Raw genomic sequence first — 23,900 nt, forward strand, 5'->3', positions numbered from 1 at the left:
CTAAAACGTGAAATTTTTAATGTTAATTAATAATGATCATCGCCTTATCTTTCTTTTAAATATCAATTAGCATGGCTATCAAGACACCCCTTGTGCTTCATGTCATGTCATATCGTTTCGATTTGAATTAGCAATTTCATGGGACTCAATACATCATCATTGATAGTGTTGAATTTAGATCGATCATATTTGAAGAATTAAGATATTATATAGGTTGATGAGTTATGAAAAATTACTGCTGAAAATGATGTGATTGGAATCTTACGAATTATGAGCTGATGATCATCACCCTACCTTTTCTTTTGTATATTGACCTTTCAAACTAATTTGTTTTTGTTCCAAGAATTTAAACACATTTAGGATATAATATGTGTAAGATCATCGTTGATGTGAAAGATAGAAATTTTGAACACAAATCATGTAAAAAAATATATAATTGTGGTTTCTTTACATGACATAATGACGTTATCAGGGAAATTGAATGCGTGATGAAATAAGGTCATACATTGTATATGCATTCAACATGCTTGAAACTGCTGCACCGAAAAAACCCATATTCAGAAACTTCATTCTTCGTTTTTTTCCGAATTCGACGACATTTTCAACAGAGGTGTATATTGGCATGAAATGAGAGAAGGGTATATCCTGTTTCCTATTTCTGTATAAAGCACCTTCTCCATTGAAGTGCCACTGTTGAGATTCCATTATTTTAAGAGACCGAGCGCTTTAGAGAAATTATGATGTCCTTCGGATGTCATGTCTTAAAATAACTCACAGGTTTGAACAGACTGAGCAAATTGACGTACATATTGTGAATTATCATTTCCAAACATGAATGTATGATTTATGGGTGGGGCCTGGGGGATGGGTGGGCCCGAGGTTGGGTGGGAATTAGGTCGGTGATGGGGTGAGATGGCCACATGCACCAATTTGAGGAGGGGACAAGTGCCCCCATATATTTAAAAAAAAATTGCATTGCAAATTTTTGGAAAAATGTACGAAACGTGTTCAATAAGTCGTTCTTTTCAACTATTGTGACAATCTTGCTCCGATCACTTGCTTACCTTTCTATTAGATCATCGGATTCATAACACTGTTCAGTATCATACTTGAATATATAATTGTCATTGACTAATGAATGCACCGAACCAAGGAATAGCAATCTTGAATGAGTTGAGTAAAATAAAATTATAATGAAATGCCCTTCCAAGAAGAAAAAAAAAACAATGTTTGGATGAGGGCGATTTATTTTATGTATGGTCAAAGAGAAAGTGTTCGATTGGTCAAAAAAAAGTTTCGTTAAAAATGAAGGTGATTTTGGTTAATGAAATATTTGACAAGCAAATAAGTCCTTCCTCTTTTTTTCTTTTAATTTCTAATATTCAGCGTACCTACCAGATTCCCAGGGGTGCAGCCTAAAGAGAATTATCAGACGACGCAACCCCCCCCCCCGGAACATCAGCATCCCCGCTTCTCATCAGAACCGTGCCACGTGACTCTTTATAGAACACTCTACAAAACTTATATTACGTAATAAAAATAGATCACGACATGTAAAGAAACAATATTTAAACCAAAATTGAAGGATGGATTTAAAATGTCACAAGACTAACGCCCATCTTCTCCATCATTGTTTTGTTTATGTATCACGTCCAAACTTATCAGTGTACTGCTTCGATTAGTGTAAAACAAATACCTCGAATCGTACTGAGTTTGCAAGCACAATCTTCCGATGTGAGCAAGAGATCGCTAATTGATACCGGGCAAAGTCCAACATTAATATGTCACCAATAAATGATGCATTTCATGTGGGTTGGTATAGACCGTCACTCTAAATTTCTCATACGTACTACAAATATGACATTCTGAAAAGCGTAGACGTATTAGATACTGCCACTATAAGACAAGACGTAGCCCATTTTAGATCTGGAATTTCTGGAAGTGTGTGACTGGAATATCGTTTATAAATATCATTTTTAATCGAATTACTAGTAAGTAAAATATATATTCTTCCTTTTCTACAAGTATCAATTACATTTTTTTATGAAGTGATTCATATGATGTATCATTACTGGAAATCATATTTTCTTTAGTGTGTGTTCAAAGATGCATCATACATTTTACCACCCTATAATGTAATAAAACAAAGTAAAGATAAGGGTGAGTAAAATGTGACATGAGTATCATACCTACAAATCATATTTTCTTCATCATGACGAATGTAGTTCCATCATAAAAGAAAGTTCATAATCTTATTACTACAATGATATGAAATAAAGCTAAGAGGGTATTAAATGCAAAGTTCTTGCCGGCAAGTGGTAAATGTCTTAATTTTTGGAAAAGGAAAGAATGAATTAAAATAATTAAGAATTACACCTTGAAAGATAAAATTAGAGTGATTATTAAAAACGATTTTCCGAATATATTATACATAATTGAGACGAAATCGGAAAAAAGCATAATACATGCATGTATTCAACTGATATGGGACAGAGTGTAATGCCTATTATGATTACGTTATTTTTCAATTAAAATTATTAATCAACGGGTGAATACATGTATTTTATATGGGATCAATAAAATAAATTCTATCCATCGGGATATTCATAATAGTGTGGGCTAAGAACAAAATGAATAAAGAGAGCGATGCTTTTGCTATAGAATTAGCCCCCTAAAAAAACATAATAAAAAATAAATGAATAAAATAATAAAATATCACTTTCCATGATTTTCGATTTCGTGAACGCTGTTACCTGACCTAACATGTCACCCCATCCGTATATACGAAATGGTTAAAAAAAACTTTGTGATGTACAAGTCAGTGCATTAAACGTTTATCGGGCGCTGAGACGTATTAAATACTTTAGTATGTAATTGCCGTTTTACAGACGCTATAGTAGAGGCTAAATATTATGTTTTGGGACCAACATTTAAGACTCAGTCCCTGCATGTGACCATTAATGCCACAGACACGCTGGAAAAACCGACTCCATTTTCTTTGATTGTCAATTGCTTTTGCATGCTGATAAATATAGACTTTTTTTGGAATAAGGATCGATTTCATTTTGCTTGTCAAAAGAATTTGGCCACTCAAGACAGTGACTCAATTTTCGTTACCCCCTTCCTTCCCGTTTATCATGAAAGGCTGCATCAACGCTTGACTTAAACATACACTTATTTGAATTGCTAAAGGAAATTTGATAATCAAATTTAAACTGTTTAAAAATATTAAACATACTTTATATGAAAGTCTGTATGGATTTCACAAGAATTTTTAACAGATATGGCAGTTATTGAAATAAAAGACAGGATAATAAGTGAATTAATTAAAGATAAAAAAGGTTATTGGTATTTTCATACTTATCAAAGGCGTTTGACTCCCTTTCACAAAATATCTTATTGAACAAGCTGAAATATTACGGCATGAGATGTATACCTTTTAGTTGGTTTAGATCATATTCAAGGCAATTCCATAAATACAGATGTACACTTCAGTCTTTAATAATGTTTGAAAAAAAGGAGATATTATTAACACAAGTGCTTTCTTACCAAACAAGTCCTCCATGAGAAGAAAACATTCATACATAATTTTGGGGCAACACCCTTTTCTTCAAATTCAGGTATATGAGTGTAAGGAAATGTCAAATGATAGGGGAGTACCAAAATCAAGATTTGCTTACACATTAATTTGGTATGTTTTATATCATGACGGACATACACGGTTGACATACAATTTGTTCATGACAGATGTACATGTATTACATAAGGGAGTTGAGCCTTTTGAACATCCTCAATATTCATTATTGAGCTGGTATTGGATTAGAAGAAATTTATCAGCCAATGTTACCTTTACATGCTATCTTCGATTCAACTCAAATGGATGGTTATTTGGTTTATATGGCAATCAGGGTGACCAGACGTCCCGTATTTCCCGGGATTGTCCCGTATTTTGCTTCTTTGTCCCGGCGTCCCGACAAACCCTTCCCGGGACGCCTATTTGTCCCGTACTTCAGAATATTGAACAAATAGTATTTAAAAGTGACGAATATTTTCATCAAAATAGACAACAGATGACGAAGCAGAGCCAGAGACAAAGACAACAATAAAATTGATAAACTTTTGCAAGTTTTGCGGTGATTTTCTTGCTAACCCATGCAATACATCGCAAACGAACTGGCCTCCTGCCATCGTGTGCCCATGGAGCTATAGTATAGCTCTAGATCTTTGGTGTGACAGGCTACTAGTGAGCTAGGCATGTAGGATCGGAGCAGATTCTCTCCACCAAACATACCAAAATGATCACAAAATTGACGGGAAATTTGTATAAGAGATTACTGATTTGGAGATCGGAGATTGGTAATCGGAGGAACAAGTTATTGAGTTTTCATAACTAGATCTAGTTGTTTCAGCTTTCGTTTTGAGTCTTGTTGTGTATGATGCCGCGATGTTTCATCTAATTTTCAAGTAAAAAAAATCACTTTGAATTTTTTTAAAAATCACTTTGAAATTTTTATTCGTTTCTAAAATATGTTTTAAATAGTTTAAAAATATATTTGAAAAACACCAAATATCATTATTAGTTTTGTTCGATGATTGGATATTTTTTGCTTGAAGTTTGAACTGAAAGACCTTTTTTGCCCCCCCCCCCTGACGAGCTTGTAGACCTTTATTGCCCCTGACGAGCTTGAAGAACTTCCCTGATCCTTTCTATCTCTCTCTGTTCATTTTTCTTTCTTTCCTCGTTTTCCTTACCCGTCTTTATCAAATTTCCCTTTTTTTATTTCCTTCATTCTTTCTTTTTTTAAACTCCCCCCTCCCCTCCCTTCCTTTTTCTTTTAATTCTTTTTCCCATTATGTTTTCATTCCCTCCTCACTTCCCTCCTTTCTTTCTTTCATTCTTTATTTTATTTTCACTTCTAATTCTATCCCTTATTCTTTCTCTCCCTCCCTTAATTCATCCCTTACTGTTTTCTTTCTTTCTTTCAAAGAATGGAGGAAACATTTTTCTTTCCTTCATTCTTTCTTTCCTCCTTCTTTTTCTTTCTTTTTTTCTTTCTCTCCTTATTTTGTCTTTCACACATGTATTCTTCTTCCATTCCTTTCTTTTTCTTTCTTTCTGTAATCAATTCAAAGAATGACGGAAACTTTTTTCTCTCTTTTATTCTATTTTTCATCATTTTATTCTAACTTTTATTATTTTTTAAATTTTTCCTTCATTTTCCATTTATTTTTTTCTTTTATTTCTTCTCAATTCATCTCGTTTCTTTCGTCTTTTCTTTCTCTCCTTCATTCTTTCGTTCACCCTCCCTTCAAATTCTTTATAAATTTCACAGGTGTAACTCTATGTGTAGCCTTCTTTGTTGATCTTTTTTGTTGATTGTCCCGTATTTCATTTTGTGAAATCTGGTCATCCTGATGGCAATGACTTAATTATTTCTATGAATATTGGGATGTTTGTAAATTCAATCAAACTTGATAGAATGAGCTGTAGATGGTACCCAATGTCAATAAATTATGATGATTTTAATCTGATCATTTAAAATATTTTGTGACTCACATTGTCAAACGGTTATCCGAAAAAAAGAAAGAAAAAGCAGTCAGCGTCTGATTAATAGGTTTAAAAGGGCCTGCATAAATACATGCAATATTCAATGTAGTTATAGTAAATATGTTATTTAAATAATTATCACTGAGATCGGTAAACGTGCTAGAGTTACGTGTGTATACTTGACCTTTGTCCCACTATATCGACTCGCCCAATTTACATCAAAATTTAATCATAATTGATAATATTTAGAATTGATGATATCCATTTTACGAGTTAATAATTTTGACCCATACACTTCGCATGCTTGTTGACTCATTCGAATACACGGCTATTTCCGCCAAGCGAAAACTCGCCATTGATGCCATACAGCAAAAGTATATGGATTCTTTTCGCAGACATAAGCATGATAAGGAGGAGGGGCGAAGCCACCATGTTAATCACAAAGGTGGATTATTTTGTTTGCAATTCAAAGATGTTTTATTGTTGTAATTTTTGTTCTTTTTTTGTTCTTCTTCTTTCCTCTTCTTCTTATTCTTCGTCTTCTTCTCTTCTTCTTTCAATTCAATTCAATTCTGGTTTTATTGCGAAAATGGTGCATGACAAAAGTCCGAAGACTCATGATATCATATTTACAAAGTAAAAATGTACATGTACATCATTAAAAGATTACAATATATCACAATTCTAGTACAAGGTAAATAATCATCAAATAAAGCCAGAAAAAAATAATTTTGGACAATCTAAAAAAAAGATTAAAATTGATTGAAATTATAACATTGTAAAACTATCATCGTCAAAATTAAATCAGCAAAGTTGCGAGTATTAAAAACATATATGAATTAACATTTACACTTTTAAAATATCATCATATTTAAAACTAGAAAAATATGTATATAAAAAAGAATTGTAAATAGCAAGACAAATTGAATAATATATAAGTCCTATAAAAATATAAAAAAAGATCAATGTTGTGAACAATTGCGATTTCAAATTTGTTTGAGAAGACATGTATGACAGTCATAAAACTAAAGAGAAATAAATACGATGTTACAATAGATAGCGATGTTACAATAGATTGGTATGAAGTCTGGAATTAACCATGTGATATGCTGTAGATAGTACACCATCAGTCACAATCCCTTGACCACCCGGTCGCCTGCCTAAACCAGAGATCAACAAATTCAGTGTACTGAATCCATTGTTCCCCCCGGCCGAAACAGGCAAATAGGTAGCCAAAGAAATGTGACTGGTACTGTATGCTTTATAGTAAAAAAAAAAATGAACGAACCAACAAATTATTGAAGTTGGGCAAAATTACAGATCGAATAGTCGTATTACATGTAGGTGGAACTCAAGTAAGAAAAAAAAAGCAATTGGAATAAAAAGGTGACAAACCTAACATTAAATCAATAAGATTAAAGATAAACAATAAAGTGGAGTACAAAAAGTGCTACAGTTGCTAAAAACAATAAAGATGCATATTACATTATATTACAGAGTTCAACAAAGTGGGGGATTGGCGACTGTTTAGTATCTTTTTGTTCTAGTCCGAGGAATCTCAAGATGATGTGCATTTCTTAGGGAAAGACCAGTTCTAACCCTATGGGTTTCAGGCAAGAAGTGGCGATGCGTTTCGATTTTAGCAACGGGCATGTAAATCCTTCAACAAGTTCACTCCGTCTGTCTTTAAGAGATGCATGGCAAGACATTTACCCAGGCAATGATACGCAGAGCCCTCTTCTGAACCCGCTGGATGCTAGCGGATTGTTGGCAGGTAATGCTAGATGCCAAAACAGGCACGGCAAACTCAATCAATGGCCTAATGTACATCTTGTAAATAGTGACAAGATCCGGACACATCACGCCATTTCTCTACAGCTTATTAAGAATGAACAGCCTACAAGAGGTATTGCTGATGATTTGACGAACATGCAGGTCCCATCTCAGGTCGTTTTGTATGATGAAACCAAGTAATTTAATAGAAGTCATGATTTCCAAGTCTGTATCATCAATCCTAAGCTGTAGAGGAGGCGGATTCGTACGGAGAAAGCTGATTTGCATCGCTTTACACTTTGCAGCATTCAGCTTTATGTCAACCAGTGAGTCAACATCATGCTGTAGGCCAGAACATTGATCTTTTCTGACAACCTCAACAAGGCTAAGATCATCAACGTATTTCCATCGATTCTCCGTGGAGCAAGCAACGTCATTCACCATGACGAGAAATAGGATCGGGCCCAGTTTCGTGCCCTGTGGAACCCCACAGGTGATGTTAAGTTGAGCAGAAGTTGTCCCTCTGAATCGAACAGCCTGTGAACGGCAGGAAAAAAGTCCCATATCGTTAGAATGATAGATCGATCAACACCAATCCTAATCAGTTTTTCGATCAAAATATGAGATATGGTCAAAAGCCTTGCGAAAGTCAATAGCACACAAATTGGCGATACGTCCTTGCTGATCAAGGCCCTTGACTATGGTATCAAGCATGGTGATTAGGTAGTGATTCAGAGAACTTCCCTTCATATTGCCAAACTGTTTGTGATCGACGGTATGATGTCATCCATGATCCATCCTGCGAGGAATCCCTCAAACAGTAGGACAATTATAGGTATTATTGAAATCGGTCTAAGTTGGTCGAAGTCTGTGACCCGAGGACCCTTAGGTATTGGGCACACCGATGCTCTCTTCCATAACGTCGGAAAGCAACCTTTGTCAATACACTCATTGAAGATTTCAGTTAATGGCTCAGATATCTCAAAAGCAAATTCCTTTGGGAGGCGTGTTGGACAATAAGCTGGATGCCCGGCTTTAGATGTATTCAGCTGCCTCAGGCGTTTATACACTTCATAACTTTGGATTACTGGTGGTATAGTATAGTATTTATTTTCCGTATAAAAAAACAGCAAAAAAAGAAGCAAAAAGGATGGACTGCCCATTTTCAGTTTAGTCGACATGACTATACTGTTCTTCCATGGGGTCCATATACAATACAAAGTAAGAAGAAAACACATATGAAAGAGCATATCATATAAGGTAAATCAAACAGAATAACAAAAGTGACATGATATATGTTGTTATAAGATAAAATCATGAAATTACATAGTTTGGCAAGAATTTACATTAAATATTTCATAAAATTAATGAATTGAATGAATAAGGCTGCTGTCAAGTTATTAAAAAAAATGTTTTCACAAGGAGCAAGGAATAATGAAATAAATAATATGATTGTACAATGAATAATATAAAGAATATGTAATGATTGTAAACTGTATAATAACACAAATTCTGGTTTATGCATAATTTTTAAAAGGACAACAATATAAGTGCTGGTAAGTAAGCACTCAGGTTAGAAGTGTCCAAAGGAGGAAGCCTTGAGCAGATTCCAGAAAAGAATGAGTTCAAGTGGTGAAACTGGTGCTGGTAAGTATATAAGCACTCAGGTTAGAAGTGTCCAAAGGAGGAAGCGTTGAGCAGATTCCAGAAAAGAATGAGTTCAAGTCATTGGCCAAATCTAGTGGAGATCTATCACCAGCAAAGAGGGTTGCTTCTTGTTTGCGGAGTCCACTCAGGGTGCGAATCTGCTGATGCCATTTCCCTAGTTCGGAGTCTATCAAATTAGCAACCTTGGTTTTGTAGAAATTTGCTTTAAATGATCTTATGGCTCTTTGAACTTCGTTTCGTGGAGACTTGTAGGAATCGGCTTTCTGTTTGAAAGCTCTATCTCGCCTAAAGATGAGAATGCGAATTCGGCTATTCATCCATGGCTTGTCGTTCGGCCGTTGTTTGAAGGTCACCAACTGAAAGTGTCGTCTATATTGAGTGCTGAGCAGATCTTGGAGTTGTTCAACGTTGTCATTAGTATCGGCGCATCCATGAAGTAAAGACCAATCCATGTTCGTCTTCTCTTCTTCTACTTCTTCTTCTTCTTCTTCTACAAATTTGATATTAAAAACATTTTTTTTCAAAATATCTTTGGGATGGGTGGGGCAGATGTTGGCTTAACTCTATCACTCACGCTTTGAAATATGAGTACGATTAATGCCAAAAAATACTAATGAGAAGAAGATGGAAAGAGGAAGACAGAGGTATAATATTCTAACCAAGGAGCTATCAATGCTCTTACATAGTACACTCTCAAAAGTAGGAATATGACTAAAAAAAGAAGAAAATTCTTGCCCAATCAGAAGTAAATGTTTGATGATTTAGTCAATAATGTCATGGAGCAAAGTGACAGAGAAGAATATAAAAATCAATACATTAATATCAATGTGCCCAGAGCCTGTGATTTATTAGTGTTAATAAATTGTTAGCTATATTGCACTCCACGAAAATTGGAAGCTCACATCCTTTTTTGCTATTCAGTTATTGATTTCCGGGTATTAACTTCAGACAGTATTAGAACCCAGTAACTTATATAATTACTATAAATAACTAAATAGGTCCCAAATTATAATAATTGTATTTCATAAAACGCTCTACAACTATGTCTATGTAGGGTGCGCAGACAGTAACTTTTTGAGAAGTCCGCGACCTTTTTTTTAGTATGAATACAGGAGCGAAGGTTTATTCAGAGATAACTCATAGAATCAAATCACGATAATACAAGGTCAGCTTACCCTAGATGCAAATTACTGAAATCTGGTATTTACTGATGTGATGAAGATTAAGCCAAAAAGTATTGTTTCGTATCATGCAGTCGGCCTATCATATTATCAACGTTATTAACCGTACTTTGCATGTATAGTTATGTTTGAACTTTTGAATCCGTTCGTTTGAAGTTTAGAATAACGGATTCGGTAACCAGTGACAAGAACATTCTTGGAAATCATAATGATCATTATGTGAGTACATGTAGGTGATGGGCAGCTAATTAATGATTTGTTTTGTTTTTCTACTGCAGAATGAATATTACAGAGGACTTCTTCAAAATGGACTTACAAAGGACTAGCATTCTTATCTGAGGAGCCATTCTCTGTAGCGAGTGTAGTTAATGTAAGGGAGGACCATTAGTCCATTTTCCACTGACACCAGACGAGTAGTTTGAGAAGCGATACAAGGTAAATTATCTAAAGAACTATGGATGGAACGTATAAAACAAACAATGATGACAGAATACTGTTAAGGCCGCCCTCTACGGTGGGTACTCAAACCAACTTCAATGACCCTCAGAGAGCAGCTGAACTAGAACTCGGAATTGACAACCCCCTCGCCGTCGAGACGGAGACGACGTTACAGAACGGTCACGTAAATGAACAAAATGGGGGAACATCAGATGGCAAGGCGAGGGCGATGTCGAATGGCAATGGTCATATTGCGGATTCGGATGCACTTCCACCCAAAGAGAACGATGTCGATGAAGATGATAATCCACAATGTGGTTGGTTTAGATGGAGACCTCAATGTTTACAGGTACGATATTCTTTTTTATAAAAGTAGTCGTATTTTCCCCGCAATTTCTTCCATGCCCAATTAATTAATTCATGTTTATTCTTCAAAGTACTTTCAAACGTTTAGAGTTGAGTTGTCTACTTTTCACGTAAACGTATTTAAGAGTCAAACTTTACTACTGGTATTCATACATGTTAAAGTGTCTTTCTTCTGTTACTTTACGTCGTGAGAGAAAACCAGGGGCCGTTTCATATAACTGTTCGTAAGTTAAGAGTGACTTTAAGAATGACTGGTGATCCTTTCTTGTGGTAAATTATATTCACCATTGGTGATTATTTAGAGCGTAAGAAAGGTTCACCAGTAGTTCTTAAACTTGCTCTTAACTTATCAACAGCATTATGAAACACCCACCAGGTATACTGTAAATGTCAAAGTTTCGCCTATCATGTTCATCGCTATTTTTCCCTTTTCTGCTTTAAATTCACAGTGTTGTAATAACATCGTCGGCTACACCCTCTTCTTATCAATCTTCGTAATCGCTCAGGGTATGACGGTCAATGGTCTAGTCTATGTGGTCATCACCACACTCGAACGCCGTTTTGGATTCACCAGCGTCCGTAGTGGATTCATCTCCAGCAGCTATGACTTCTCAGTCATGGTTATCATCATTTTCGTTACGTACCTCGGCGAAAAGGCGCACAAGCCAGTCTGGTTGGGTATTGGGGCTTTCATATTTGGAATCGGTTCGATTATTTTTACGTTTCCACATTTTTTAAGTGGAGAGTACGAATACCAGGTAACTAATTAGACTGTTTACTTTAACTTTATGTTGGCATAATATGCAAATGCTTTTTTGTGACTGAAATATTGTTAATTCGCTATATTTGTTAATATGCAATCATAATTATATTCAGTTCTTGGGTCATAAACACTATCAATTCCATTTTGGCAATGTGATAACGGATGGCTCAGCTGCCAATTGTTTCCATGGTAGTTACCGTGATTAGCAAATTTAATATCTTAAGTTACCAAAGTTGTAAGTTTTTATGAAAATGACTCCAGATCATTCAATTCTGCCTGTTGTCCTACTCCTACCTTACACGGTCATCAAGATGCCTCAAATAGGACATTTAGAATGATCACATTGGCTATTGCATCTATGTCATGTTATCGTACGTGTTTATGCCAAAGAAACAGCTTCCGAGTTCAGTACATGCGATCTTTATCACTGATCTAGAGATCAGTGATCTTTATACATGTACAAGATCACTGTCAATGTCACCTGTCCAATCATCCTTCCGGCTTAGAATATTGATATGATAGAAGATTAATTTGTCAAATACAATAAAATAATCTCGAAACAGTTAACCTTCTGTGACAAATGATGTATTCGTTGGATATTATTGACCACTTGGTATATCTTGAATACTATAGGATGCCGATTTTGAGATGTGCGACACAAACCGAACGTCAAACGATATATGTACGACGATGGAAGTACAAGACGAGACTCTAGTCAACTTCTACGGAGTATTCATCTTAGCTCAGGTATTCCATGGTATCGGTGCCTCACCTCTCTACACACTCGGTGTCACGTATATCGACGAGAATGTGTCGTCAGCAAACTCTGGGCTCTACATAGGTATGGATCACTTTAGAAAAACCGTCTTACTAAACAGTATTTCTTTTGAAACATGTCAAATAAATTTTTAGTTGAAGTGAGCTTATTTCTTCTCATAACCGAAATAAATCAAAGCAACCGTTGGCCACGCTTTACGATGTTACAACTAGGATTTAGTAGCTCCATTTATGTTCACGCATTGGGTTTTTAACATAGACAAATATTTGTTGCACATAATTATTATCATTCCCGGGCCAACGCCAAATTAGGGTGAAAAAATGGTTATTGCAATTAATAATCTACTATAGGCAAATGCAATTTGAGCCAGTCTAAGATTTTATTAAGCACTCAGAAGTTTGAAATCTATAGTAAGTTTGGATAAATTCTAGGTCAGATGGAGTTAGTAGACCGGCCAAAACGATTTTTTATACTTTGGACGGCAAAATTTGTTAATGCTTGCTAGTGCTTGGCTTCCCAGCTGAAAGTTTTGCAAAAATACCCAGGAATAGCGTATGGCCGGATGCCAAGCGCACTTTTGCGTGAAAGTGTCGTTTTTAGCGTAAAATCTGAAAGACTGTCGAAAATCCTGCATTTTGATATTTTGACGGATTATCATCATATTTTGGATTATCTTTGATATGGAATTGTTTTTATTCAGAGTTGCAAATTATAAGTCTACTAATAAGCATTTCAATTTGGGAACTTTTTGGTTGGTGAGTCCAAATCTTCATTAATATTGCAAAATGTCAAGATCAGGTGATTTCCTTGGCGACCTGAAGGCTTGTCAATCTTCATTCACATTAAAAATATCTTGATCAGATAGATGATGAGTTCAGAGGGTAATGAAGGCTTGTCTGAGGCCCTTTCGACATTGCAATAACTACGTAAAACTTTCCCCTGAGCATTTCGTCATCAGGTTTTATTGAACACTACTAATTTTTCTAAATTCGTCGTGTATTCTCTCCCCATCTGTTTTAAACATTTACTTTTTCTTTTCCTCTTCCTTTTTCCCCCTCTCCTTTTTCGTTCTCTGCGTTACCCCCCATTCATTACATTGTTAACATTTTCTCTACAGGTGTGTTTAAATCAATGGCAATTCTGGGACCAGCAATAGGGTACATTGTGGGCGGACTCTTCCTTGGTCTCTATACCGAACTACAGGCAGCAGATGAGTGAGTACAATCGTTACATCCTGGAGAGTTGCATTACTTGGAATAGATGTTAGAGGGGATTAATGGCTTTTCACAATTAATACATGAAAAATGCATCATTTTAGCATTGTCAATATTCGTTTCAGTTCCCTTAACGTAAGAAGGAAGTTCATCCAAATTTGGTGTCCGTCGAAGATTTTTTTTTTTCTGAAACACGGATAACATGATCTAGAGTAGATGTGGACCTATTCCATTATCTATCTTTTAAACCAAACATGTACATAAAATAATAAACAAAAACGTCAAGATCTTGACCAAATGAGACCTTGCTGCTGTTATTTTGTTTCCGCTACACAGAGTGGGGTTTTAATGATAGTTTTGATAAATAAATTAATTAATAAAAACACAAATACATCATCTTTCTCATGCTTAATAGTAGAGCGGTTTATCAAGGTTCGCCTGTATACTTAACACGATCATTTTCAAGACGGTTCAATCCGTTATGCCCCGAATCAAGGGTCAGTTAGAGTGAGAGCTAAAGAGGAAAAAATATTCTATACTTTGTACACAAAATGATTGCCAACATGGTCAATAATTGAGTTGTTTGTATGCGGGCTTTCTCCATGTTCATGCGGTGTATTTTGTTTGAGATTTCCGGCGACATAATGGCATAATAAACTAACACTTACTTTTCTTTTCCTCCTTCAGCTAAATATACCAAACATGCTTCTCATACTATCGTACTCCGTGACTGCTCATGATAATGACAAACATTCCTTTCCTTTTTCTACTAGGCTTGACATCAGTCCTTCAGATCCTACATGGGTTGGTGCTTGGTGGCTAGGTTTTATAGTAGCAGCTTTAATATCGTTCTCTATCGTTATACCATTCCTTGGATACAGTCGATCATTACCAGGTAAATTAACTAGCTAGGGCTTTTGAATGGACCTATCCACGGAGGATTATTCTATCGTTACTGGGGTGCTGAGCATTGTCACAGCACCCCCAGTAACAATAGATAATCCTCCGTGGATAGGTCCATGGGCTTTTCAAGACCACTTCCATTGAAAATTAATTACCCAGCATCGAAAATGTCGACCATCCGTTTTTTGTCAACGAGAGGCAACCTTTGACAAAGCGATTCCCTCCAAAAGAAACGTTTAATAGCCCCATCTCCCCACCACCCCCCCCCCCTTCACTGACACAAAAGACACTAAGAATCATTGTTACCATATACCCCAATCTTGGTGCCGGGACGAGTGAGGATTAAAACCAAAGTTAACATTTTGGAGTAGAAACTTCATTTTGTACTTATTTGAAATTATATATATCTATCATTTAAAAAAAAGACAAAGTAAAAGAATTAGTGGGCTGTGAAATCGTCGAGTCTCTCATTTTACATTTTTAATGCAAATTTAAAAAATAAAATGCTTCGTTCGGGTGAACTTGGAATGATATTGACCCTTTCTGTATTTTGTATATTCCCAATAATTCTATAATCTAAAGAAGAGTTAATTTTTCTCCACTTATATTTATTAAATCTGTAATCTTTTTTTTTACAGGTGGAAAGGCAATTTTTGCCCAGCGTGTGGTTGAAACACAGAAAGGAACAGAATTTGAAGCGAAGTCGGGATGGAAATCAATTATGCAATTCCCAAAAGCTTTGTGGACACTATTGAAAAATCCTCCTTTTATGTTCAACAATTTATCGACTGCCATGGAAACATTTATACTCGTCGCTGTGGGTGTATTTGGTCCGAAATTCATGGAATCACAGTTTAATATGACAGCTGGAGAGGCAGCTATAATAGCAGGTAAGAAAAGACGAATTCTAACAACGACGCCAATGATGATGGTGGTGGTGGAAACTAAATGCAAGCAGCATAATTGCTGCAAGATATCTTAAAGTCTCGCAAAATGAATTTATCAGCAGAGTGACACTCTATTAATTATTTAAACACATTTGAATTGTCGATAACCTGTGACAGTTCCGAGGACAGTGTTGTCATTTTCATCAAACGGTGATGAATACTTTACTAATGGTTTTTGCAGCCAATATATAATGAACCTCATTTTCTCTCCTCGTTTATAACTGACATGACTACACCCTACAACTGACATCACACAATCAGCACTTTCAAATCATTTCATGTAACAATATTGGTACTAAAATGAATGGCGATTTTGCGATGTGCTCTAATAAAGTCTTATTTTCTGTGTTTCTCCAGGCATCATCGTCACACCATCAAGTTTTATAGGTGCTTTGTTTGGTGGCTGGGTCGTCAAGCATTATAATCTCAAATATCGAGGCATGATGCGTTTCACTTTAGGTGTTCTTATTTGCAGTTTTGCCTTCCAATTCGTCTTCCTAATCAGCTGCGAAAACGTAGACTTCGCTGGTGTAACGTTGAACTACGGACGAGAGTAAGTAACATGCTTTAACTGCTCCAGTCTATTGCGTCCTTTATATTTACGTTATTTCATGCTGTTAAGCGCATAAAGATATGTTTTTTTCCTCTCTGTATGTTTGTACAAGAAAAGAGGAGCTTAGTCAGACTGAATTTAATTTGCATTTTCACTTAGATACTAGCGTAACTATTAGAGGACGGGGCGCAAAGCCCTCCACTCCCCCCCCTCAACGACCCGAGTTCAGAAACAAGGGAGGGGGAAGGCGTAGTAGGGCTAACAGCAAGTTTTAAACGGTCATTTGGTACCACATAATTATTTTCTTCAATAATTTTGTATGATTAGGCCCTATCGTATCAGAAATCTTTATCTGTTTCAATATTATTTCATTTTAAATTTGCAGTCCCACAGACATAACACCAGAGGAAGGATCAAACGTTACTGCTACTTGTAATGGCCATTGTATGTGTACCAATAACTTCCAACCTTTATGTGGTGAGGATGACGTCATGTACTACTCGCCATGCCATGCTGGGTGCACAGTTAAGACATACAATGAGGAATCTATATCGGTAAGAAAATTATATATTTTTGTTTAGGATATGAAATATCGACTGGCGTTAATTTTCTAGAGATTCCGAACACCTTGTACTTGTATTTCCCTCTGTAGACCAATATTGCCCTCGTCATGACTCGGGCAATATGAAACTACTTTGGGAAATATGGTATCTCCCTCAAAGCCAGTTAATATGATTATGACTAAAACCCTGATCACGGTCACAGAGAAAGGGGTAAAAAATTAATCTCATTCGACACTCGGGTAAGCCTAAGTATATCAACAACAAACCAAATGCACCCATTTTCATCAGGTATAGTATTCTGTGCGTCACTATCGGGCACTGACGGATGGGGCGGTTGTTCAAGGAGCTCATTCGTCATGTTTCCGAAATCCAGCAAGCTACTCTTAATCGTTTACCCGTTTTGGTGCTCTTTATGCTCTTGGTGCTTTTAGCATTAATGCTTGAGATAAACTTTGGCATTATAAATTAAGGTTATATGTTCTTTATAATTAAATAAATTCGCGGGTTTTTTTTTAATCATCCTAGCTTTATTCTGATTGTGACTGTATACCGCCTACGAACACCACTGCAAGAATCGCAGGGAAAGGTACTGGTGGTCGCTGTGAACAGGGGTGCTCTTCTCAACTTACCTTCATTTTACTCGCCTTTGTTCTTATTACTGTAACATCTATGATAGCCGTCCCACAGCTTACTGCCACTCTACGGTAAGTATCAAGACCTTTTTAGCATTTACACCAACGTTTTTTTCCCCAAGGGACGTATACGATCCTCATAACTACATTCATATTGGCACTGAAATTCAGCTTAAGATTTTTTTCCCAGAGCTGGGAATCGCTTTCCCCAGACATACACTATGATTTCAATATTGCTTTTAAACCCCATATATAAATTAATTTTGTTATTCATACCTACATGTATATATATAACAAACAACGTTTATCATTCTCTTTTCAGTTGTGTCTCGCAATCACAGAGAACATTTGCCTTGGGAGTGCAGTCTGTTATATACAGGTGTTTAGGTAAGTACAATTCACTCTCTCATAGACGAAATCGTTGAGTATATATATATAGACTGGTATCCTGCTTCTATGCATGGTCTCGAAATACAATTGCATTATACTAGTATTATATTTCGGTAGTGTTTGGTACATGAGCTTTGATCCTCATTGTTTTTTTTTTCAAAGATCGGCATAAAAGCTATGGATTTGGGGGAAGGTGCTTACTTACAAGAATCAACCAGAATGTACAATCGCAATGTTTTGGACATCTTCCGACTGGTTAATCACTCGCGTCACTATAAGCGGGAAATTTCCCTTCTACAACAAAGTCGTCAATTCTATACACATTCGCTTATCAAATGAGAAACTGTAAAATTTAATGCTACTTCTCTCCTATATTCTTTACCAGGATCTATACCTGCACCGATTATCTTCGGTTCCCTCATTGACCGAACGTGCCTAATATGGGAGGATGAATGCGATGGCAGCCGGAACTGTTGGATGTATGATAATGCAGAGTTATCTCGATATACCCTCATCATGATGCAATGTGTTAAAGGTGTGTCAATCATTTCCATCATCCTTGCTCTCGTCACCTACCGTCCAGCCAAAGAGAGCAATGAAGAGACTGATCCACCGAACACCATCAGTCAGGATGTCATGCCGGAAATACCCAGAGTAGAAGATGATCGAATGGATGAGAAGGTATAAAGAGAAAAACGCATGCGCAGCTGATATGCCTTGCGCGAGGTGCGCTTGCACTGCAGTAAGGTTGTTTCGTTGGATCTGGACGAGCGTGCTGTAGCTGCCATAGGTGAAATATTATGATGTGTACATACTCGCGTTCCGAGACAACTCGCAGAGTAGGCCTACTGCAAGTATTCAAGAAACGAAACAGCAAGATTCGGTGTACTTTATAGAATCGCTGTTGTAAAATGCCGATTAGTCTCACTCTATCAAGTATTCTAATCAAATCAAGATCGGTAGGGAACAGGCAATGCTCCTAATTGCTAATGATTATCTGACACCCTTTCCCTAATCTAAAGCTGAAAGTTTTTTGGCCTGGCAAAATGTGAATTCCGAGACTTATAATGACCCAAACTCCAAAGGATCCAACACACATTTTGACCGAGCAGAATTCAAGGTTAGGCATGCGAGTATGTATGTGTGTTTGCGAACAGACTTGGGAGGGGCAAAGTTGTTGACCGGGTTAAAAGAAGTATTTGGTCTGCCCAATGAGATAACACCAAAGAATCATTTACCTTCCAACTCAGTATCAACTTACCTAACATCTATTCAGTACAGAGTTGGCACCAACTGAGCAACATTTTATAAGGCATTTCCATTAAGTGTGATTTTTTTTATGTTTATGTATAACAAAAAACTTGTTATTATTATGTTTATGTATAACTTTAAAAAAAGGTAGTGTAGGTAGGAAGCAGGGCGAGTAAGAAGACGTCAACGATTATGAAATCTGAATTTTATTATTTCATCTCGTGAACTTTATCAATTCTATCATTTTTTTGTATGAATCGACTATACTGTCTTAATATTTCTAATCTGGCATTCTTGATGCCATATTCTGACAGTATTTATTGATTTTTGTTAAAATTATACTTTTTATAAAAAGGTTCTTAAAAGTATATTTAAAACTTATGAATTATTTTATTTTTAATTTTTATGCTCTAAGCAAATTCCTGTGTAAATCTAGAATGAGATGAAAATTATTTTGTATATAGCATAGTAAGCGTTAAACGTGAAATTGTGTTTTATCTGAAAGTTGAATGTGCTTGCTTCTGTTTATGTTTTGTATGTTAGACTTCATCCCACCGTTATGAAAGAACTATGTTCATAATTAATGTTAACTTGTATACTTCCCTCCGATTTTTGTTGCTGTATGTAAATCTTAACCAATTTTACGACATTTTCAGCGAGGTTCCACTTTTTTAATCTTCTGGAAAACCATGTACATTCATTGTCAATATGGTTAGATACAGTAAATCAAGATATGTATTTTGCGAAGTGAGGATACGTTCTGATGTTTTGGGGGTTCTTTCAACATGTTAAAAGGGTATAGTCTGTGCTAGGTTAGGTCAGATACATACATGCCGAGCAACAGAGATGTAAAAAATGAGTTAAAAACACGTTTCTGTTTATGTTTAAATGTAAATCTTCCCCGATTCGGTCTGAATTTTGAAGAAATGTATTAATGTCTTGATAAGCTATTTCTTCACAGGGGTTACACTTGTTAAAATGCTCTAGTTCACAACAGACCACGTGGAAATGTCAATGGGGTGCATTATTTTCACCAACACAAAATCTAAGACATTTAGAAGTATAATGAAAATATTTTGTCTCTCATGAGTGCTCCCATGATATATGATATTCTTTAATTTAAATTTGCCATCTCTAATTGGAAAACCATACAATTCATTTTCATGTTATCACGTTGAAAGGTGTTTAATAATCGTGTATATACTTTTAAAATTGTATTACCTTCATCAATTTCAAATTCAATGTTTTTAACAGTGTCTTAGCAGGGTTTACATTCGCTGTAAAAATTATTTGTAACTTAAAAACAAACTAAGTTTGAACATGGTTTCATTTTTCATCAGAAGGTGTACTTCCATCTGTTACTTTGAAAAGGACCATTATGACCGTTTTGAATGTTGATTGACGATGTTTTTTTCTAACGAGAATCATTACACAATGTAGAAAAGTAGTTAGGTGTGCCCTTTATTGGGAGATAGTAAGGATGGTAAGTCCATAAATCCCTTCAGTCAGCTCTTAGAGTTTTATTTGTATATTCATCTTTTAAATCTACAACAAGAATGAAGGGAGCCTATCCTTTATTCGCCTATTTCAAGTGAGTTGTGTGCTTTCAGTTATGATCAGCTTGACTTTATTTAATTATTTTTTTTATTAGTGCTAGACTAAAACATTCCAGCAAAAGATTATTGCCTTCTCTCAAAATGCATCCCAAAAGGAGAGAGATTCCATCACAAGGAAAGATTCTTCTTCTTAACTTATCTGAACGTATTCCTCTGTAGATGTATGTTGATGATATATTTATAATTTTCTATAAAGGATTCAGGGTTTTGGACTTTTTAAAAGTGTATTCTTAATAGCAGTGCCATTATTACAATATATCCCTTTTATGGTCGATACCAACAAATATTGCTTCTTTGCATTCCAAGGTAGTGTAAAAGCGTTGATAATAGTAATAATGATAATAAAAAAGAGTTTGATAAGTCGGTCTCGGTTAAGGCAAAGATATGTTTGCTTTATCGATACTGGGGCGATGGTATTCACTTATAAAGCTTTATACATGTATAGTTCAAAATGAAAGATAGAATTTAAAAAATAGATTGACACCCGCCATGTTCGTAATCTCTAAGCATACTTTGTCTTATTTTGTATTCTTTAATTCAACAGTTCCAGGAGTTTATAACACTTTTAGAAGATCGTCATTTTCCATTAAAAAAAATAAATCGATATTCTGGCAAAAATTTTCGTTAAAAAAGAGATTCATATGAAGTACATGTAACTAGAAATGTATGACACGGCACTCAACGAAGTGTCATATCGGTACATTTTCTATCATTGTGTTGCAGCGTCAATCTCATTTGAACCACGCCCTCTACGTTAAAGAATCACTGACTTTGGCACTCGGTTGGAGTACTGGTATATACCATCCGGAAATATTCGAGTATGGGAGGCGAACATGACTTAACCCATTGAATGCTATCGACTTTCGTGCTAGCGCCTTGTGGGCATTTTTTGCAATGGTACCTCAGGGTTGTACTGGTTAATGGAGATAGTCCAAAGTCAGTTCAAGAGAGCTCACCAAGACCTGTGTAATGAGCACATGAAAGGTAACTGGTTTTACTATTACAGTGATATTAGAAGTGAAACCTTTGAAACAGCTGACTGCCTGCATGTAACAATTTCAAGTTTGTCTTTCCAAAACGAGAAGGGTTCCATAAAAATATCAGTCTTTATTATTTCAGATCTTTGATCACAAAGGGTAAAGATATACCTTTGATCTTAGACCTCTCATCTGACACGACATTTTTTTATTTTTGTTCACCATAAACACTGTGTGACTTCGATTTAATTTTTGGTAGAACAAATTTCAAAGATAAGCTGCAATGTTCATGATAATCATCAACAGTATCATATATTTTTTACTGGCAAAATAAGTCTTATTCTATGACTTATATTAGATTAAAAGAAATAGTGTGAACAATAGGAAATGTTCTAATAGGATATCACAAGTTAAACAACGTGTCTTTTGATAAACGCTACTAAAGAGAGGGTCAAAGTTGTCGCTGATAAAAAAACATAAAAGAAATTGAATTTTAAAATTTTGTATCCACCCGAATATTCCTTATATTTCTTATTCTTAAACAAAAAACGAAGCGAACACAAGAAAATTACGCAGCATAAGTTTGCAGTTTATAAAAACTATGCTATTTTAAAAACCATCTAATGAGCTCTCTTAAAGCATTGTCATAGGCGATATAATCATTAATTTAAAGTCATTCATTCCTCAATTGTGCATATCATCCGTTTGTATTGTTTGTATTCCGATAAAATAGATGTTGTCGTATAATATGTTTATGACACTTTATGACATCCACTAACAACATGAACAATACATCCTTCTAAAAATTATCAGGTTTGTGTGATTGCGAATAATACTTTATTCATCACACCATTCCAAAAGTTATACTCATCGTGTTAAAGATAAAACATTCCATTACTAATCCATCGCATACCAAGAAAAATTATATATTCTTTGTTTGGCTAAAATATAACCACTCGTGTTGATTTTATCTCAGAAAGAGACGTATGGTAAGATGACATAATATTCATCCATCCCGCGTGTAGTAATCTAAATAATTATTGAATAATTAGATGGGTCCAAACTCTGAACATCCATCGTTGCAACGAAATCAGAATCGTTACAATGTAGAATTCACAGATAGAGTTAGACGTGTTGTTTGATTGTTTTCACGAAGATTCAGCCTATAATTATACGCACTGCTATAAGAAGGTAATAAACCATACTTAAGTACAACTATGGAGCTATCTCATGCTACGATATAAATGTTGTTTAATATCAGAAATACTTATTTCATAAGCATTGTTTTGCATTCATTCATTTATTCTGATAGAAATTCCCATCTCATCTTTCACGGAATCGAATGCAATACAATTTTTATTGTCAGTAAAAGGATTGTATTTATATCTCATTTTGTAAGTTCGTGCCAAGTTAGATGTATCAAAATTATCATTTTCGAAATAGTTGTATTATCTTGTACTTGTTCTATCAACTAATTTCTTTCTTTTAATCTTGCAAGTCTTTCAAATTTGAAAATCATAAAAATTGCATCATGCTGTAAAATAGTTTCAAACTTTATGTTAAGGTGCTGTATAATGTTTGCTGTTAAGGGACGCATAATTAGAGACTGGAAGTTTAAAAAAATGACTTGCTATATGAGCAAAAAACAAACTTGACTCATCGTCAAAGTAAAAAAACAACAACAATAATTGGTCCACTGGATTGCTGTCATGTGGCCCAGAACAATCTTTAGTTGGAGTACATCAGAACGTTTCACGAATAGTTTACTAGATAGATGCTGCATAATAAACGTTGTGTTTATTATTATTATTGTCATGAAAAGGCTTAATTGTCAGAAGTTCTATCCGACAACTTCCATTTTATCTGACAGTTACCATAGTTACAGTGCGTCTTAGCCAATCAGAACCAAGGAAAATTGTCAGATCTGACAACTTGTCAGAAAAAAATGTTGATGAAACGCTCCCCAGTTTACAGTGCATGGTTATAAGAAAACGTATAATTTGAAATGTGTGTGCAATGGTTTACCAAATGATTTGATTTGAACTCAAAATGTCTTTCTTATAAAATTTTCATCATGATTCGTTATGTTTTTTTTAATTGATATGTTCGTGATTATCTGAAATAATTCTGTTTTAAGAAGTGCACTTTTGTCATGTGAATTGAATCAGGTGAATTTAATTGAAATATTTGATGACGATAAAATTATGATAAATGCATGATTACTCTACCCCTCCCTCTCTCTAACATGTCTAATAAGGTTTGATTTTCGACAAATCAAATATTGTACATGTATTTAAAAGAAAATATTAGACCAACAGATTTATAGATTGGTCTAAATT

The 23,900-nt window shown here is 35.3% G+C and overlaps 1 protein-coding gene across 1 annotated transcript; it reads left to right on the top strand.

Moving 5' to 3' along the window:
- Nucleotides 1-1,744: 1,744 nt before the first annotated feature.
- On the top strand, nt 1,745-23,229 carry LOC121427512 (solute carrier organic anion transporter family member 4A1-like). Its single transcript, XM_041623948.1, has 12 exons — nt 1,745-1,991; nt 10,449-10,957; nt 11,424-11,732; nt 12,371-12,578; nt 13,633-13,729; nt 14,503-14,624; nt 15,271-15,522; nt 15,937-16,132; nt 16,518-16,686; nt 17,221-17,399; nt 17,650-17,714; nt 18,103-23,229. Exons 2-12 carry the CDS (start codon nt 10,625-10,627, stop codon nt 18,402-18,404), a joined length of 2,232 nt encoding a protein of 743 aa, XP_041479882.1. The 5' UTR covers nt 1,745-1,991; nt 10,449-10,624; the 3' UTR covers nt 18,405-23,229.
- Nucleotides 23,230-23,900: the final 671 nt, after the last annotated feature.

Source organism: Lytechinus variegatus, chromosome 1 (genome assembly GCF_018143015.1).
Source record: "Lytechinus variegatus isolate NC3 chromosome 1, Lvar_3.0, whole genome shotgun sequence".
In the NCBI taxonomy this organism is placed as follows: domain Eukaryota; kingdom Metazoa; phylum Echinodermata; class Echinoidea; order Temnopleuroida; family Toxopneustidae; genus Lytechinus; species Lytechinus variegatus.

Coding starts and splice junctions, on each gene's coding strand:
- LOC121427512 (XM_041623948.1), top strand. CDS start 10,625: ATGGATGGAACGTATAAAACAAACAATGATGACAGAATACTGTTAAGG. Junction 11,733..12,370: donor GTGGAGAGTACGAATACCAG/GTAACTAATTAG, acceptor TGAATACTATAG/GATGCCGATTTTGAGATGTG. Junction 17,400..17,649: donor CAGCTTACTGCCACTCTACG/GTAAGTATCAAG, acceptor TTCTCTTTTCAG/TTGTGTCTCGCAATCACAGA.